The sequence below is a fragment of the Apteryx mantelli genome, chromosome 3 (genome assembly GCF_036417845.1).
Source record: "Apteryx mantelli isolate bAptMan1 chromosome 3, bAptMan1.hap1, whole genome shotgun sequence".
Lineage (NCBI taxonomy): Eukaryota > Metazoa > Chordata > Aves > Apterygiformes > Apterygidae > Apteryx > Apteryx mantelli.
Genome location: NC_089980.1, coordinates 119519873 through 119539798, shown reverse-complemented (window position 1 = coordinate 119539798; position 19926 = coordinate 119519873). Strand labels below are relative to the sequence as shown.

Below are 19926 nucleotides of genomic sequence, written 5' to 3'. Positions count from 1 at the left end.
GTACTAGAATAATACAGCATTTTGAAAACTGAAACCTCAAGATTTTCTGTTCTCAGCTGAATCATATAAACAGCCTCTACAGATGTGTAACTCTTTATTTACAAGTTATCACTACAGTGATAGGCACAGAGATTTACAGAATTACATTGCTGGACTGCTACAGTGCTTCTACAGTCCTTCAAGCCTCAAAATGGTTGTAAAACAGTTCAGCAGCAGAACTGTCCCAATATTACTGCACCAGTAACACATTTCCGATTCCGTTATTCATTACATAGCAGAAATTAAAAATGTGAAAACGCAGTTGTTCAATAAACCAACAGCAGTACACGGATGTATCCAACTCTGGGCTCCTAGTACAAATCTCACTCAAACCAACTAGGATCCAAATTCATGCAGCACCAACTATTCGTTAGCCAACTTTAACAATCTGAGTTCAGTTCCTGGTGAACAGTCACCTGTCTTAGAAACGATGCTCCTGTTGGTGGTCTCATCAGAAAAGGGGCACCTTTGGAAGTTCAGCTTACTGTCTTCTTGGTAGCATTTGTTTTCTGACAACTAAGTGTACTTGAAGAAGCTTTTGCAGACACACTTTGCACTATGATCCCAAAGGAAGGAATTCAGTCACCAACACTCTTTGCCGCAAGCACTAACTTCATCTTATTCACAGAATTATCTTTTAATCTGTAAGATTAATTTTTTTGAACTGTTATAAAGGTGAGAAGTTACTAATTCAAGGATGTACTCTGGCATCAATCCAATTTAAGATACTCTTTTGTGATCCTGGTGAACGGAGTTGGTATCTGTATCTGCAGATGTAATCTAGAAAGTATTGTCAAAATATAGTAGGACCACATCACTAAACAGGAATCAGATGTTTTGTATGCCAAAATAATGGAAAATGTAAAACATGATCATTAATATGTAAAGTCATTCCCACTGGGACTAAGAACTTTTGCTGCAAGTTGACTGAAAGCAACAACAGAAAAAGAAAATTCTGACAATTGTATGGACTGCTAATAAGATGCAACCTTTCAATAAATTAATGGGCTTCTAGGACTCCTTTGGGTGTGGCATGAATCTTTCAGTGTTGAAAGGGCCTTTGTACAATGCCATGGTAAGACAACATTTTAAATACTGTGTTCAGTTCTACACAGTGATAATAAGATGTTAACTTCAACTGGAGGAGATTCGGAGAAGAGCTGCTAGGATGATTAAGAAAATGTATTTATTATGAGAAAACTAGGAGAAGTTATTTTAGCCTTTAAAAATAAAATTTGAGAGATGGAAATATCACTGCTGTCTATCCATACAAAGTAGCAGGGGAGAGGAAGCAAATATTAAGAAGAGAAAACTATTTAAAAAAAAACAACACAAGATTAAAAGCTTTACATTGCTGCAGATTTATCTTTGATTAGAAAAAAGATTTTGAAAGAGAATTGATTAGACTTCCTTTGATTAACCACCAAAGAAACGAAATTCTGGCATAGCCTTTGAAAGCAGGAAAGCCAAAATAGTAACAGTGACAGCACTGTGTTTAAGGTATAAGATGGTCTACAGCATAGGAGAACATCTAAATTTGTTAAAACAGCTGAATAAACTAAGAGAAGTGATTGTATGGTGGAGTAGAGAAGCTCCAGAATTGCAGATGAAAGCCTGTGGTATTAAGATTTGGGATACTAATAACCCTTGCAAGGAGAGGTCTTTGCTCCTCTTTGGTGGTATTTTTTGTGATTGTTACACCGCACTGAAGTAATTCCATACCTCAAAGCTTCTGCTAAGTAGACAGCGATCAGGGACAGAATTGCTAAATTGTGACAGGGATTAGGAAAAACTTTCCTTTTACTTTTCTTTCTCGCTGCTTTTTTTTTTTTAAAGCACGTTCTCTGTACAGCTAGTAGTAGCAAGATGTTGGAAATAGTGTGCTGATACTAAAAACCTTGAAATCACCCATTTAGTGTACTTTTCCTATCCACACAAGATTAAAACAGTAACCAGATACAAATGAAGCATTTCCCTCTGGAGCAGACAGGCATAAAACACATTTAATTTTATTTTTTTTGCCTTCCCACTTATAATAAGGTGGATGGAGTTCACCCAAGATCATTCAGGAATTTTAGCCTAACAAATTTCTTCCTAACAGGACCTAACATTCATTTTTGGTTTCAGCTGCCACTGGTCTCTTCCTACAGCATGTTATAGATCTTGGGACTTTCAGGTGGGATCCCAGATTTACACATCTAAATTTAGATGTCTCCAATAACTGTATAGGTTAGATCTCTCTTGACTATACTAACAGTTTAGACATCAGCTCACATGTAAACATGAAAATTTAGGTATCAGCCTGAAGCTGAAATCCATCCGAATTTTATGTAATTACTTTTAGGATCCCTTTGAACTAGTCCTCCTTTACACATGGTTGCTCATTGCTGAAAGCGACTGAATTTGATGACTGAAATGATCTCATTAATTCTTATGCTGATGTGCAATTCATATGGATACCAAACAAACATCTGAGGCATAATCTTAGCTTTACGGGAAGCGCATGGCAAAATTCCCAGCTTTCACTAGTATCTGAATTCCAGCTTTACACTTAATTAGAATATTCTCTGTAAGTGGCCCTTCACATGAAAACACATGTTCACTGAACATATTCGGTCTGGAATATACTTATAAAGAAAGTAATATTGGTGGCTGGTAACAGAGTATTTATTACACATCATTCCAGCCTATTGTATATGTAAATAGCACACAGCTTTTTAATATCATCTCACATGGAATTTTTATGTTTCTTAGAAAATCTGGAATACTTTTAGCTTTAAGACTGATGCTAATCAGAAATTAATTTTCAACATTAAGTATTTCAGGACAAAACACCAAGCAAAAAATAAATAAAACTGTAATTTTTATTACAAAAAGAAACAGAATTGTACAAACAAAGCTGAGGAATAGTTATACTGTGTACTCAGGAACAGCCATCAGCAAATGGTTGGAAGCTCCAAAAACTGAAAAACCTCTTGATGTCTGCCTGAATGGCTGCAATTTTACCAAATATCCTATAATAAGATCAGTTTTAAAAGAAATCTGCCACAGCAGCAAAAATTCTGAAGTTAGCAGATTGCCTCCTGTCTTCTCTGCTTTGATGCTGAAATTCAGAGCAGTGTTCTTGCAGAGCTTAAGAATACTCTCAAAGCTAAAACAATATGAGTGACACCACTGTATTTAAGGTATAAGGTCTGCAGCACAGTAGGACCTTTTACATGAAAACAACTACCAAGCCCAGTAGCAAAAGGTTTGGTTTTCCCATACAGCAAAATTACTCTCCTGGAAAAGAGAAAGAAAGGTGGGAAAAGAACTTTTCCTACATATGTTCAGATGAGGACAGGCTTTTTTAAACAAGGTTTTGTTTTTTTTCCTAACTCTCCTGTTAAGATAAACATTGAGACAAGGATAGAAAAATATATATCTCCATGATGGAGATCAAAACCTGTTTTTTCAGCTTTAGTTTCAAAAATCTCCTGTGACCTCCTTTAACAACACTTGAGAAGGCCATCTAGAGTTTTCCTAACATGAGAAGTCATCCATTCCAGAGCTTTATATGCAATTTAACACAGTTAAATTAAAAAATATTAATTACTAAATATAGACTGTCCTAACACTCTTCCTCAGGGCTTTTTATCACATTAATTTTTCATCCATTTTTTCAAAAATAAAATAAGCCTAAAACATTTTGACATTTCAACAGACTCAATAAGGCTCAGTCACATAAGGATAATGAGTTTCATATAGGAACACAGTGGCTGAAAGAACAAGGCAAGGTTCACATGGGTACTAAATATAACTATTTGCAAGTTAGAGATATTTACTTTAAGGAAAAGGTCTTACCAAACAGAAAATTAAGCTTTCATTTTGAAGTATTTTATTTAACCTTCTTGAAGTGAAGGAATAAAAAAAGACAAATGGAAACATGTTTAGTTTTCCTGCTCTGAAATTAAAAAATTAAAGCGGCTGAATTTATCACATCAGCTTTGCTTACCACAAGAACTGATATGCCTTACCTTTAGTAAACTACTACATTAAAATACAAATCTATATGCAAACAAAAAAGCCATTAAAAATCTACTTTGAAACCATTTACATTATTTAAAACTACCTTGTTTCTAACTTTTGCATCTACGTCCTTTAGAACCCAACATCATTGCTATCAAAAACTACTGTACTTTGGCAGGATCATGAATAGACAGATATGCATATGTTTTATTTCCTTCTCACAGTCATTAGGTCCCAATTATCTTGAGGGAAGCACGGTATTTAATATATAGTGAATTATGAAAATGAAGTACATTCTTACTTACAATTAGCTGTTTCAAGCCTACAAATGACTGTTCTACAGAGTTGGCATTTAAAACTTGTCTCTTCACTGCAGCTTGTTCCCCCAAGAAGCGAAGCATTAAATCTTTCACTGCATCTCCCTTGGTGTTCATGGAAGAAAAAAAAGAAGAAATATAAGATACTTTTTAACGTTATTCTAGCAAAATGTTGAATTAAAGCTGAGCAAAATATTTTTTCTACCTTGAGAAATGCTTATTTTCCAGTGCTTTTGGTGTGAAATGAATATAGATACATATATATTTGCAACATTTCAATGAAAATTTCCAGACTTACTTCACGTTATTTGCTATATTCTTTTTTCTAACATTTAGGTTTCAGTTAGCATCAAAACATTCAGACTTGTTTGCTTCTCATTATCCTTCAAATATCTAACAAAATACTGTTTAAAGACCTTACAAAATACAGTAAGTTTTACTAAGTATTTCTAGTAAATATTAGTATGTTGAAAGGTGCAATTTAATGACCAAAGATGTAAGGGCACTTGATCAGCTGACCTGAAGTATAGGCAGAAAATAAACTTTGACTGAGAGATCACAAGCCAAAGTGAACAGCAACCTTTTAACAAAAAGTCTTAATTACAAAAGAATAAACTAAAGGAATAAATCAGAAAAATTGGCTGATCTGAGAAGCTCAGTAACTTGAACTGACAAACGAGTAACTTTGGGCTGAAAATTAAAAAAGCTCCAAACATTAGGGTTTGAGGTTTTGGGGCAATCTTTGGGATAGTTCAAAAACAAAGGAACTATTCTGCTTTCAAGTAAAGTGAGAGAGCGATGGCAAAAAAGTGTTTCTCAAAATGGAGCTTTTCAGTTTTATAAACAGAACAATATACCATGAAGTGTGCAAAACCACAGAAAAGGATTCAAATGAGCTATGTTTCATCATATTTAGGAGAGGCTGCTCCACTTCACATTTCCTTTCCATCTCTCCTTCCTTATTCTGCCTAGGCTGAGGTTGGACAAAAAGTAGGAAATACTGTATCCCATGCAGAAAAAACAGACATGTACGAAGACTGCATAATTTGAGCAATCTAACACTTTAAACTCCGAAAAAGATGGAAGTGTTTAGCACATTTAATTCTCCAATCTTTTTATTGATAGTAAATGACATTTAAAAGATTTGCTAAAGGTTTCTGAACTATGAATTTAAGAACAATCACTACTTAAATAAAATCTAACTGACTTTAAAACAAAGCTATCCAGGTGTCATTTTAAAATGCAATTTGGCTATTTTCTGTCAATAAATAAAAACTTTTCCACTGACTAGACAAGTTAACTTAAAAAAAAATTACATATTTGTTAATGACAGTTAGAACAGAATTATTTAAATAAGCATAAACAGTGGAGAGAAAAGTATGTCTGCTAGAAAATAAACTGTTTGGGACAATGAGTGACTTTTGTAATAAAAACAGCAAGTGCACGGGGAGACTAGAGATGTTCATTTTTATATTTATTAACATTAAAACAAGATGAACTGCAACTTAAAAAGTGACTGTTTTCTCTCAACTGATTATGAAAAGATGTTTAGAGACCAGTCCAGATATAAACATTTACAATGTAGACACTTAAAGTTCGAGAATATTAACTCTATATTTTCCAATGGGGAGCTTCGAAAAGGAAGACTGTCCAAATCCAGGTTCTTTTTCCGTCTTTGCTAGCAATAAACTGAAAAACTCTGTATAAGACATTCTCTGTTTGATAATTTATTTCAGTGACTTCCAATCTGTGGCAAAAGATCCTTGAGGCTCTATGAATTACTTCTATAGATTTGCAAAAGGTAATCAAGAAATTCAAGTTCGACATCAAGCAGCTACTGAAAAAACATGGACCATGTATTGGCAGATGTTGAGAACCCCACTACTACTGTCTGCAAACTCTTCAGTCACCACATTTGCTAATAGCATCTAGAACAGGGTGTGGGGGGGTTACTTCTCTAGTTTGGACTGTATGCATTACTGTATGCAAGGGAATCCCCTATGCTGTCAGAAGTTACCCAGTGCCAATAAGAGGTATCAGAAATTGTTTCTGCAGTATTAATGAAAATATCATTTTTTTTAATATATATGTAATCTAGAAAAGCAAACATCTGAAGAAAGATTATCAGAAAATGCAGTAATATTCACATTATTGGTTTTAAATGGAGTAATATATAAGAATAACCATACACAGTCAAAGTAAAGGTGTCTGGTTGGTTCACTGTCCTGTCTGTCAGCAAGCAGGAGAGGATGTTTACGGAAATAGTGTAAGAAACAGGGCAAGCTCAGACTGGCCTTTTTCAGCTTCCAGCAGGCAAAAGTTTTGGGTCCACCTGAGCAAAGGAACATATCTGCCTATCATTTTTAAATACTCACTGATACACATATCTCCCATGGTATTTGTCTTGCTCATATTTTGGTCTGTTTTTCTGCCTGAAGATACAACCAAGGGCAATGAGTTCTACAACTTAAAAGCAGTGTACGCTCTGCAAAGCAGTAACTCCTTTTATTTTTTTTTTGCTTATTACTCAATAGTTCTTTTGCCATAAAAAATAGCAAATCATAATTCTCCATTTACCTTCTTTCTGTCTTGTATGAATTTTAGACCACTGCCTTTTCTTGTAAGCTGAACACTCTTATTTCACTACCATTTAGGTGGACAAATGCTACACTCCTGACCATTCCTCTAATTTTTTTTAATTCCATTACATCCTTTCAGATATGTGGTAACTAGAACAGCATGCAGTAATTAAGGTGTGAAAGTAAAAAGCGACTACATAAAAAAGTAAGCATACAAAGGAAAGTTTGCAAAAATCCATTTAAGGCAGCCTGAAAACATTCACTGGAAGAGCTGAGATAGGAAATTGTTAGCGCAGAGAGCAGAAAAAAAGCCACAAAGACTTTGCCCCCTCCACAAAAAGAGCTGTATAAAATACAGTTTAGCTTTGATAAAGATATCCATTTAATTGATATTAAATGTTGGCACTTTCCCACAGGTAGTGACAGGAATACGTTTATGTTTTCTATCTAGTTTCATGAGGAATGAGACTGCAATTACTGTTTGATTACTTGGAAAGTTTTTAACCTCTGATGCTTTACCTATCCTATGAACAAACAAGATTTCAATCTCTGAAATCAGAGTGTGTACAATGAAACAAATACATAAGAAATTTTACCCCCTCCCAGCCACTTCCTTGGAAAAGGAAACAGTACATACAAAGAACTGTAATGAAATGAAGGGTATCACGATAGCAGACAATAACTGCTGGAGACAGGCATAATAGAAAGAGCATAAAAATTAATACTCCTGACTGGTTCCCAAGCTCAGAAAGCACAGGTACAGAAAACCTATAACAGACACAATCCATGAGTGTTCTAAAATAATGTTGCTTGAAATGATCAATATGAAGTAGCACACAGCTGAAACTGAGAACATTGAATATTTTTCTTTTTAAACTGCTTCATGTGAACTTCAAAACAACACTCTTCTAACATGAACAAACACTTTCTGAGTGAGAGGAAAAAAAAAAAAATACTGCTGCATTCTTCAATACAGGTCATGAAATTTCAGTCCTTCCCTGAAGCACTTAAAGTTCACTGTAAATGCACTTTTCAACTAACTTCTTTGTTAACTGTATGCTGTATGGTTTAACATCTTGCATTAACATTTAGCATCACAAAACTGTTCATGCCAAAGCTTTAATGAACATTGTCGTATGCTGATTTAACATCGAAAACATGCCTTCCGCAATGTTCCAGATGACATCTCAAGTACTCCACAATTATGATTTCAGTTAAATACACAGTTCACAGTACCAGAAGCGCCTGGAACAATGATACCAAACTAGAGGATGTCAGGCTAGTCAAGGAGGGCACTCAGGCCACTGAAAAGCAGAAACTGGAAGTGAGGAAAGTTGTGTTAAGCATAAAGTCCTTCAAAACTTGACTCCCTGCCAACATGCCTATAGCTGTTTATAAATAATAATCAGTGAAGAAAGCAGCAGGAATCCCCCTTAATTCCTTCCTTGATTTTACAGCAGGTCAGCTGTAATGTTTTCTTTTCAATGACGTATTGAATGGTGCATCTGCATATATGCATATGACCCAGATTCAGGGAATGATCAGCGCAAGCACCTTCTAATACTTGATTCAACTGAAGAAAGTGAGAAAGAACTATTGCAAAAATGGAGCCCCCCCCCCAATTTTACTATTGTAAAAATGGAGGACCTTATCCTTTGGGCTCATGGAAGAAAGCGTTCTTTCCTTTCATTCATTAGTTGTTAGGGGACAAATATTGCAATCTAGAATTACTCATCAAGCTCTAAGGGATTTTTTGTGAAGGTGGGATGAAGCAGAGAAGGAGCTGCATATTATTACAGTATTTTCTTTCATGCTAATTATTCAGTTCTATGATGACAAACGTTTTAAGATAAAGCTAAGACAAGAAGCAGCAGCAGCATGGTGTAGGTCTAAATCTTTCATCATTTGTTGCTTCAGTGACAGACATGAAAAAGGAAACTTAAGATTTGTCAGATAATTCAGCTACAAATCTGGACTTCATTCACTCCAGAAACTTTTCTGATAGTTACTGCAGATTGGGAAGTTACTGCAGACCATTCTCTGCCCTGCCTACCAACTGATAATCTTTGTTATGCTGCCATTAAGGCTTAAATATCTAAACCCTCAATACCAGCTCTCTAGATGACAATTCTACTATTCAGAGAGGTAGATATGGAAAAGTAGGATTTGCCTATTTCAAGAAAAAAATCCATTGAAATAGTTTGGCTTTGCTGAGCTGCCAGGATAAAATTCCTTCACAGGAAGCGTTTAATAGATCTGAACGAAATTTCTCCAAACTTTGAAGAAAAGCTTTATGCCTTTGCACCAGTTGGGAACTCTTGACAGAAGAGAAGGAAATGGGTTTCCACTACTATACTCTTCCCTTCAAGATCTAATTGGAATTTCACTCCTTCCCAGTAGCTGGCTCCAGCTACTGGCTCCATCTTTTCTACAGCTTATACCTTTCCACTGTTTAGGAAAGATATAAATGATGCAATTCCAGTCAGTGTCAACATTGGTCACAGCGCTGTGAATATCACTGTGAAAAATGTTATTTCCTGCTTGGTTGCAACAGTGAATTCCACAAGCAAACAAAGCTGTCTGCCTTCAGACTTTCCAGAACAGCATTCTGGTTTAGTTTATATTCCAAATATGAACATAATCCTTCTAACTAGAATGGGCAGAAACTAACTGAAATGACTTAAAAACACAACCAGCTTTGGATTCTATGTAAGTTGTCAACACTAGTCTTCAATGGACCCAAAGAATTTCACTATGAATACATCAGATCTGATTTTAGTCCTTTCATGTATGAGTAGGCAGTCACATTAAGTTTTCTAATAAGGATTGGAGTAATACAAACAAGGTGACCTTAGGCAACAGTATGAAGCACTAAGAAGATGTACAAACTTTTGGACAGCTCTTATTCAATATTTCTAAAATATAATCAGAGACTAAGATATAATCACAGACTCTTACCTGGATATTATCAAATTTTAATCCGGGCATGGTGAGATTCTCTTTGTCTATGAACACAGTGCTGTATTGTTGTGTGGCAACTGAAATTAGAACATTTCTGGTTTCCTCACTAGGAAGCCAAGCATCATTTCTTCTATCTAGTTCACTTATATTCAAGGCTGTGGCAAATGGGTCATCACTCCCAGCAAAAACAGCTTGGATTTGTGAGAAGGGCTTGGGGGACTGGGATATTTCTAAAGAGGTTGGAGGACCACCTGCTTCAGTTCTCCCATTTCCTACAGAAAAAGTAGGGTCAGGTGAAGCATGAGAACTGTCTCCAGTGGAAGAAATAGAGGACATTTGTTCCGGGACTGAAGAGCTTGCATTGGGATTACTGACAGAAATAAAACTGGATGTGGTAAATGAATCAAAAAAATCAGAAGCTAAAGTATTAGTGTTAACAGTATCACCAAAGAATTTGCTTAGACTAGGACTTGGTTGAACTACCTGTGGAGTAGACTTCACTGGAGTCTCAATTATACTACTAAAACTGGGAGATTTTACCATCTGAGGCTCAAAACCATCATGCAGGAACAACTGTGGCTGAGTATTAACATTGTTTGCTTGGCTGAAAATGGTACACACAGGGATAGGCTCAGCCTCAGGAGTTGGTTTGCCAGTACTGGGTAACGATGTCTGGTCCTCAGGTTTGCTTTCATCAGTATTATTTGGTCTTGTTTCAACAGGAATGTTGTTTATCAACTTCAGTTCCTCTTTCACTGCTTCTTGAATTGATTCTTCCTTTAAAGATACCTGATCATCTGTTCCAATCTCAGAAATGTCTTTGGGTGTTTCTTCATGTTCAGTTTCACTCTCATTACTTAAAAATTCTTCCTTACCCACTTCTGCTTGTGTTTTTTGATTGTCTTTGACTTCCATTTGTTCTACAATCTCCTGCAGACAACCAAGTTCACCAGTGTCATCTTCACTGTTGTTTGGAGAATCTGAAATAATGACACTCTCCATCATTTGTTCATTAAGTTTATCTATAAAATTATTAGAATCTTCTGATATGGTTTCATTCCCTTCAGACTCAAATTCGTCTCCACCAAGATCAATGGTTTCCTCATGAAAGAGAATTTCTTCCCGAGTTTTCTGTTGAACTCTATCGCCACTGTCCTCTTCATCTGAGATGCTCTTAGCATCCTTAGCATTACTCCCATTACTTTCCATTGCAACTAAAGAAAGAAAAATATGCACAAGAATTAGTTCTGTTACTCAAGCCCTACTCAAAACCACTATCCCAAAACTCAATTATTAAAAAAATACTCAAATTCTTGATTTAAGAATACAATCATTCCACTATTTGACATCTTTCTTTCAGTATCTACCACAGAATAAATTTATCATAAGAAAAAGTTTTGTCTTTATCCTTTGCTGTTCTGAGCAACTCGCAAAATACTGGGATTTAAGAGCAAATGCCTCCAATTAAACACATGCAAAACCGGTATTTGGCCTTCTACTCGCAAAGACTAACTCGGTCCCCGTTCACGAGCAGGGAAGAGCGGGTTCAGCCACCGCGGAGCCGCGGCTGTCGCAGGGGGCTGCTGCGGCCGGGGCCGGCCCGGGCGGCCCCGCAGAAGCCCGGGCGGCAGCTGGGACCTCAGCGAGGCTGCAGGGAGCGGCGCTTCCCCCGCCCGCCGCGCAGAGCGGCCCCGGGCCCTCGCCCCGGGCCCTCGCCCCCGCCCCGGGCCGCCACTCTCGGGCTCGGAGCCGGCGGCGGCTCCCGCGGCTGCACCGCACCGGGCGCAGCGCGGCCGCCCGGGCCGGGCGCGGCCTCTCCCACCGCCCCCGCGGGGCGCGGCCTTCCCCACCGCCACCGCAGGGCACGACCTTCCCCACCGCCACCGCGGGGCGCGGCGCGGCGCGGCCGGACCCGCCGCCCTCCCCCAGGCCCGGCGCCCCCCGGCCGCCCCCCGCACTCCCACCCTCGCCCCCGGCCCTCACCTCAGCCCCGTCCCGGCCGCCGCCACGGCCGCGCTCCCCGCACTGCCGCTGCGCCGAGCGTCGCTCCCACGGCGCCTGCGCCAACGCGCCTCCCGGAAGCGGCGGGCGACGGGCAGCGCCGAGGGTCAGAAAGGCTGGCGGCGGGGCGAGCGGGCGGCGGCGGCGATGGAGGACGACGCGCCGGTGATCTACGGGCTGGAGTTCCAGGTGGGCAGGGGAGGCGGCGGGGTCCTTCCCCCCTTCGGCGGGCTGGGGTGCGCAGGGGGGCCGCCGCGGGAGGCCGCCGCGCCGCGGGCGGTGCTGAGCGGGAGGGCGCGGCGGAGCGGGATGCGGCCGGGCGCGGCGCCCCGCCACCGCCCGCGGGCAGCGCTGCGGGCCGGCCGGGCTGGGCGGCGGGCGGTCCCTGCCGCCGCGCTCGCGGTTTCCACGGCGAACGCGCCGGGTGGCGGCGGCAGTTAGCAGCGGGGCTTGCGAGTTGGTTTCCTTCCTGGTCGCGCTCAGCCCGGCCCTTGGTCTTCTCGTGCGTCCGCCATTGCGTGTCCCCGTCTCGGGAAGCCCTCGTCTCCTCCTGGGGCGGCGGGAGGACACCGGGGGTCTCAGAGATGTTCCCGTGGTTGCCTTCTGTTTGCAGAAAAAGCAAAAAAAAAAAAAAAAAAAGTTGTGAGAAGAAGGTATGGAACTGTTCCCAATGAATTTTAGATTTTACTGGATTATATCCAACTATAGAGCTCCTTGGTGTCTGTAGGTATCTCTGGTTGTAGCTTCCGTATCTTTGGGTTTGTCCCAGAGGATGAGTTGGACTGTCATGCTGCTGATCCTAGCAATAGGAAGTGACACTGTGATCCTGCTGCCTGCCTATCTCACTCTAATAACTTGAATTTGTTGATCCTCTTTGTAGAGGAGCACAGGTCTCGCATATAACAAACTTTCTACAAGTTCTAGTAGAATAAGCAGTTAAACAGTTGTGTAGATGAGAGATCCTAATTTATAGTGCCTTCCTGCAATGAGGTTTTTGCTTGGCTGTTCCGTATTCCGATTGGCAATACCTGGCTTATCATCACTGCCATTAGAGTAGTAATGGGAGGCGCTGTGTTCTTCCTGCAGCTTGCAGAACAGCACTTTCATTTTGCAGTGCAGGGAGTTATTTAAATAATTGTGTGTGTACATATGCATATTTTTTATAGCCACCTGTACCAAAGTGCTCATGGAACGTGTTCTGGCAACCTATGAAGGCTCTGTGTGACAAGTTTTGACATCCTGCTTTAACGTCCAACCTGTTGAGTTATATACTCTGTAATCTTGACTGTATCAACAGATCTCTCTAGCAAACTGTAGTTTTGTTTTGTTGTCCATTTCTATACTAGCTAGTGTAAACACTGACCTGTACCATATGATATCATTTTGTGGTTGGCTAAAGATGGCTGCAACTCTTACTTCAAAATTAATATAAAGCTTAAACTTATGCTTAGATTTCTTTTGCATCACAGAACAGAATATATCTTTTATTTTGTACTTTAAAGACAATCATAGTTTCTTTCTTTTAGTGGTATAAAATAAGTCTCCCAAGATCTTGGAAAGACCATTGTCTGGGACCCCAATTGTCCTGCCAAAACAAAACAACCTCCCCCCCCCCCCCCAAACCTGTATATCTCCTGTGGACCTCATCTCCTCTTCTGCAGAGTATGTAACAGGGCTATCTGGTGGGAGGATAGAGCAAAAGGACTAAAAGGGTAGCTATAATCCAAGAGAATTACAGTTAATGCTTTTTAGAAAGAAGAAGGGAGAAGAAAAGATGGTTTTATGGCTAAGGCAGAAAAGGAACATAGAGATGAAGGCTCTATTTTTGATCTCCATTAACTGCCAATGTGGCCTTAAAGCAAATTACATCACTCTACTTTCTGGGAAAGATTCTAATGGAGAGTCTTAGACCTAAAATGCATATGGTTTTTCTAACTTGTATCACCAGCTCTCATAAGATGTTATTATTCTTTTTAAGCCTAATTTCATAATGGCTCTGTCATCATAACTATCACTTCTCTCCAGCATACGTCAGAAGCACTAAACTGAGGGATGCATATCTTCAGTTAAATTTTTCAGTGCAGTTAAAAGAATATATTTTTTGTTGCTTATGTTTGTTTCTTTCAATTATTTCCAGACTTTACTTCAAAGTTTAGAGCTTTGTTTATTCAAAACTGAGATTTGAAATGATGGAGCATTTAAAAAGAAGAAAAGGGTTGGGGGGGATCTTGTTTTCATCTTTCTTGTTATAAATAAAAACTATATGTGGTAAAACTGAAATCTACAATCTACACTAGGGATTGCAGACTACAAAACCACATTGGCTCCAAAAGTTGGTAAGAATCTGCTTTTGGCTGCTGTCGCAGACAGCATACCAGTCTTTGATATGCCTTTAATCTGATCCAGTGTGCCCAGACTTTAAAATTTAACAACATAAAGCTTAGATTGCTTCTGGGGTACTCCACTAACTTACTTATTGGAAATTAAACTAGAATAATTTTATTATCAGTTTTACATGCACAGTGTTTTTTATGTATCAACATAACTAAGATAACTATACTAATAGACAAGTCATTTAATATTTTTATTTGAATCCAGTTTTCATCAAAATAAAGCTTAGCTTAGAAGAACCATTCATTCATTGTTCTGATGTATGAAAATGGAAACTAAAGGTATAAATCCTGAGTCCCGCAATTGTGTATAACTGCTTAGTATATGTAACTGCTTAGCAAAACGTTTTGCCAAATAACAGTGAGAAGCAGCTTTTTTTCAGAGAAAAAAGCTAATATCTAATGGCAAAACAAGATTAAAACTGATTATTAATTCAGTTTTCTGCATAATTAATTAAATTTTTGACCTGCTTTTCCCCTCCTTGTTTTATCAGATGACTGCAGCTTTTTCTTTTTATGCTGTTCATAGCACTCCCACAGTTCCATGAGAAACTACACTTTGTGTATTATAAGAGTGGTTTTTTGCCTCTTCAGTGTCTCAATAGGCTATATGAATGTTGTGCAGACGTGCATAATTTGTGTGAATTTTAGGATGTGTGATTCTTCAGTGTATTTTAAAACTTTGACAACAGCCAGAGCAGATCCTCCAACTGTAGTGAAAATGAGACAACTGCAGAGTAATGGATGATGAGTGAAAGTGTGAGATGCTGCATCTGATGAAATGAGGGCTGAGGGATGTGACTGTGGATCATGATGATAAGCATGGGGCAACAGCAATAGCTGCAGAACACTTCAATACAGAGCAGCTGTGCTTTTTGAAAGGAACCTTAGTAGACTTCACCAATATCCTGAGTTATGAGGCTGTAGTAAACAGGATTCCAGGAGTACAGTTGAGTGCTATTGTTTGCCAGTGAAATTATCCAGTTCTTACTTGTCCTTTGTAGAGTTGACCTGTATTTACTACCTTACCTGGAGAGTGCAGTATGCTTACCCTGTGTTTAGCAGGCTACATTTTCAGGTGGTTAATCATTTTTTTCCCCCATCCTATTATTTGAGTGCATAAACGGGGATATCTTTCAATGAGTATACAAGCATGGCTGCATCTCTGGAAATACTGCACTGGCTTTAGTTTAGGGATGACTGGACAATGCTTATACCCCTGGAAATAAGCTTCATGGAAGGATGCTTTCCCTGATAGGTATTTGGCACGGTTGCAGTGCCAACTGTGATTCCTAGTGGTGCAGCCTACATTCCAGTTGTTTAAAAGTGTGCAGCAGCTGGCCAGCAATGTAGCAGGGTTGGGGAAAAATTGCTTGTGCCAGTGAAGGATAATTCTGGAGCATGTATTTGGCACATTTAAGGGACTTGGGAAATACCACAAGACTGGGCTGAATTTCACTATACCAGATACTCTTATTGCATGTTGTGTGTTTAAAAAAAAAATACTTACAAAGCCAAGGGAGATGCATAACTGGCAGGAGGGAAGGGACAGTCTGTTGGCTGGCTGCAGAGCTGAACAACACGGGGGCACTTAGAGCTGCGCCCTGAGATGGAGTCTGGCTGAGGCAGGCCTAATAAAGCACACTGATGCTCTGTCACAGTTTGTGTGCTGCTTTGTCCTCCTAAAATGCTTCTTGAATAAGCAATGCTTGGCCCACACTGTAATTTTTAGTTAGTTGTTAACAGGTTTTATGAAGCTGACCAGAGACTAATGTTTTGGAGTTTTCATGCCTGTTTGCAAAGGTAGGTTGAGACTTGATTTCCATAAGGCAAAATATAACTTTTGGGTATAAAAATCTTAAAACAGTGCAAAGTGCTGACTGCAAATGGATTAGTCACAAGCCTAATACAGTGTGCATATATGTATAAAAATAACAGTATTTAATGAGTGGCTCAACTGATTTACCTTTGATCAAATGGAAGGCAGGTATAGAGTTAATAGAAGGAGAGGGGGAAGGATGTTCCTGGGTGAAAGGAGCTTTGTAGGACAGTGCATGTCATTTGTACAGTACCCAGGGAAACCTGTGCCTTCTCCCAGACTCAATGGTGCTCTATAGCCTCACGCTTCTCCCAGTGTGGGAGCAGAGCAGGTACCTGGAGGCTGTGGCTCCTGCTGGCCCTGGAGTTCTCTTCATCCCCAAGAAAGCCTCTCTGGTATTTCTTAGTGAGAGTGAAAGGCCTAAACTGAATGAAGATGACTTTTTTTGGTGTAGCTTTAGAGAGGTCTTTGGAGAATTTATTTTGGAAATTCGAAGTCAAATCAAGAAACTGCATGATAATGTCTTAGTGCAATTCCTAGTGTCTGTCTCAGTCCTCTTTCTTTCCTAAGCTTGCTTTCTTTGTGAGTGCCAGTCCAGTATTTTTTAATCCAGACTGAGAGCATATTCTCTCATTTGTTTTCTCATCTGTCTCTCTCTCCATGTCCCTTTCTGAGGGCAGCATTTCAGCTGGGAGGACATCTTGTGGCATTTAAATCTAACATATTATTAGATTTAAAGACTTACCAGAAAAAAGTAGATAAATGACAAAACTCTCTTAAATAATCCCCCAAAGATCTTCATAATGCATGAAATGATTGAAGCTATTTCTTTTAGGACCCTCGAGCAATTATCAGGATCCTGATAAGATTAGGTTATGTTACAGTGTGCTGACAATATGAGGGTATAGTTATGCGATCTTGAAGGAACTATTAAAAGATGAATGTTGCTGTTATGTTTCATTAAAAATAAACAGTGACACATGCACTGTGAAAGTGGGGTTTCTAAGGATGATTGTGCTGTGCAAGGTTTTGTGTGAAGGTTGTGTTTGTAGCTGTGAGGGTTTATAGAATCTGTCAGTCCTTGGAATAGGGTCAGTGCACTGAATACATTAGTGGTGGGAATTCTTGTGCTGTGAAAGACTCAGAGAAAGCAGCTGTCTGAGAGCACTGAAGGTCACCTGGGCATGTGTGCTGCCAGCCTCTTCCGTGATAGCATCATTGCAGCTTATTACAGTGTATGTATGATAGGAGGGTCTCCTACTGGGATGGGAGAAACAAGGCTGTCCTGCCTAAGTAAGGATCAAAGTGTACCTGCTTGAAAATTGAAATTATGCCAGAAGGCAAAAATAATATTCATGACATTATCAGCCTGAGCCTTCTCTAGGGGACAACACTTGTATTTTGCTTTCAGAATGAGTTATCAGCAAAAGCAAACCTCTCCCCAACCCCCAAAGTAGCACTGTACTATTTTTTTTTTCAGTTTTCTTTTTTCTGAATATAAAGAGATGATGGTCAAGTAACTTGCTTTAAATTTGGATTTGGGGACTGTAAGCCAAATACTATGTCCTTTAACATTTTGTGTTGCAGGTTCACTGCTTGTTAGTACAGACTGATCATATGAATTTCAAATTATGTGTGGGTTGCAAAAATTCTTTTGATTGCCCTCCATTTTCTGCAAATGTTTCAGATGTTGAGGTCAGTATATGTCTTTTTCTGTTTGCAGATACCAAGCATCAGCTAGACAAAAAAATGTATCGAAGAAATATTCAGATTACTCAAGCTATTTTTTTTTCTTTGCTTCTAATACTAACAGTTTAATTCAAAAGGTAATTTTATCTGTTTGCTAGTATTTCAAATGATGGAGAAAAGGGCAAAGTTTCAGGAAAATTCATGAACACAGTGTAGATATTTGGTGTGTTACAATTCCTTAACACGCTTACTTTAAACCCTCTTTCTCTTTTTTTAGGTTTGTCATTGTGTTCCTGTGGATCCACTGTTGCAGGTGTCAAAGACCCTTCCCTCTGCAGGCTCTGTTCTATTTCTTTCTCTCCAAGGTTTTTATTTTTCTGCAGTTCTGCAGGTGATCTAAATTGTCATAGCAGAATAGTAAAAGGTCTTTGCCCAACATCACGCTTGCTTGGTGTGGGCATGGGCATAACGCCCAATCTCCATTTGGCCTTTCCTGCCTTCTAGCACGATGGTTGCTGTTTTTCCCCTTTACCTTTATTGTCACACTTATTTTCCAGGTTTTTGCATGCCATTTGCATTGCCTAAATAAGTGTCTATTTATGCTTTACAGCAAAGTCTTTGTTGTCTTCTCCCCTTACGTGTGATGTGTTTCAGGATCTATTTCTAAGACAAGGGAGCAACTAGCTCATGTGGTATCAAAGCTGTGTCTTAACTGGCTCTGAGCCTGTTACTTTTTTGACCATAGTTGGTATTTTTGCAATAGGAGCCATTAAGCATGTGTGCCTGACAGGAATAGTTTTTGAGGGATTGGGCTTGTCTTGATGAGCACCTTTGTTTTCTTGGAAGAGGAATTTGCTCAAGCCTACTTGTGCTCTTTTCCTTACAGTTTATGGCAAATTTTTCTAGGGTCAACTCCTCCCTGACTTGTAGCTGTACCTGTTTCCCCACCACTACCACTGGGGAAAAAAATTTGTCCTGTTCCTTGTTATTTTTTCTTCTTGTCTGATGGCAACAAGTCTAAACAGATAGTTACCTTCCCTGTGAACTTTTGGGAATATCCTGTTAGCTCCCTTTGAGTCAGAATTTGGGCTTTTTTTCCCCTTTGCCTGCCCTTTGAGGATAATATGTGATGTTAATGTAGAGTTTTAACTATCTTCCCCACGGTTTAGGACTTTTTTTTTTGTTGTTCACCTTATTCTCTTCCTTGCTTCCATCTTAAACATTTTTGGTGGGATTGGATCTTCCCAGCCTTAGACTGAATGTTTTTCCCTGGAAGTTCAAGCTTCCTCTAGGAAACAGTAGGATTTTCGTTCTATTAACACATCTCATTTCTTTGATTCCCTCTCAAGCGTGGTTCGTTCTGTCTTCATCAGGCGATTTGACTGCCTCCCACATTTTAACAGGTTCCTTTACTCAAAGTGCACTTAACACACAATCTGATACCTGAAGGTGCATGTCTGCTTCCAGGCTTTCAGTTCCTTCTTCCTTAAATCATTTTCACAAGTGTTCTTACAAACTGGTAGCCAGTTCTTTATAGGTGATATCCCTTTCATTTTCATTTGTACACACTTTAAGCAATAGTACTCTGTGTTATTTCATACTGATATAGCAAATCTTTCTTCATACTGGTACAATTTTACAGTCTTCTAAAAATATATTGGAATAAGCCTCTCTATCCTTCATGTAAAGAGACTCCAACATAAACCCATTCAAAAGTTTTAAGAAGGATATCAATATTCAATTCTTGTATATATTTTTGGACCAATTTTATATCCTTTTTTCCTTTTCCTAAGTGAAAATCCTTTCTGTGTCTTGTCAGGGAGGTGTATCAACACCTTTGTCTTTGACAAGGTATTGATACATGCAGTTCAGCATGAGCCTGTTAATTTCCAGTTTTGATTGTAGACTTGTTAGTTATCTGGATTCTTTAGCAGTTCTGGGGTCTGAGGTTCTCTTTTCTGATGTGGATCAGTGTATTACTCTGTATTGAGGCACAGATTCAGCTGAGAAAGTAAAGGAGTATTAACCTTTAAATGTTGGAGTCACCTCCTTGGAGGAATAAGCAACAGCAGGGATATATCAGCACTGTTTATCTTCTCAAACCACTATATTCAAACAAGCAA

At 39.2% G+C, this 19926-nt stretch overlaps 2 protein-coding genes across 5 annotated transcripts in view; one reads left to right on the top strand and one right to left on the bottom strand.

Annotated features, from left to right (window-relative positions):
* The window catches only part of TRAPPC12 (trafficking protein particle complex subunit 12), a 64583-nt gene extending 52611 nt beyond the window's left edge, over positions 1–11972 (bottom strand). For 2 of the 4 annotated variants that reach the window (XM_067294257.1, XM_067294259.1), the window contains exons 1-3: positions 11888–11972; positions 9902–11118; positions 4353–4469 (exon numbers count right to left, since the gene is read on the bottom strand). In XM_067294257.1, coding sequence (XP_067150358.1) covers positions 4353–4469; positions 9902–11113 — 1329 coding nt within the window. In that variant the 5' untranslated portion in view covers positions 11114–11118; positions 11888–11972. The remainder of the gene's footprint in view (positions 1–4352; positions 4470–9901; positions 11119–11887) is intronic. The other 2 variants (XM_067294256.1, XM_067294258.1) reach the window with 1 other exon arrangement.
* A 27-nt stretch (positions 11973–11999) lies between these two features.
* EIPR1 (EARP complex and GARP complex interacting protein 1) overlaps positions 12000–19926 on the top strand; it is a 94597-nt gene continuing 86670 nt past the window's right edge. The window contains exon 1 of the mRNA XM_067294260.1: positions 12000–12094. Within this exon, the coding sequence (XP_067150361.1) occupies positions 12053–12094 (42 nt within the window). The 5' untranslated portion in view covers positions 12000–12052. The remainder of the gene's footprint in view (positions 12095–19926) is intronic.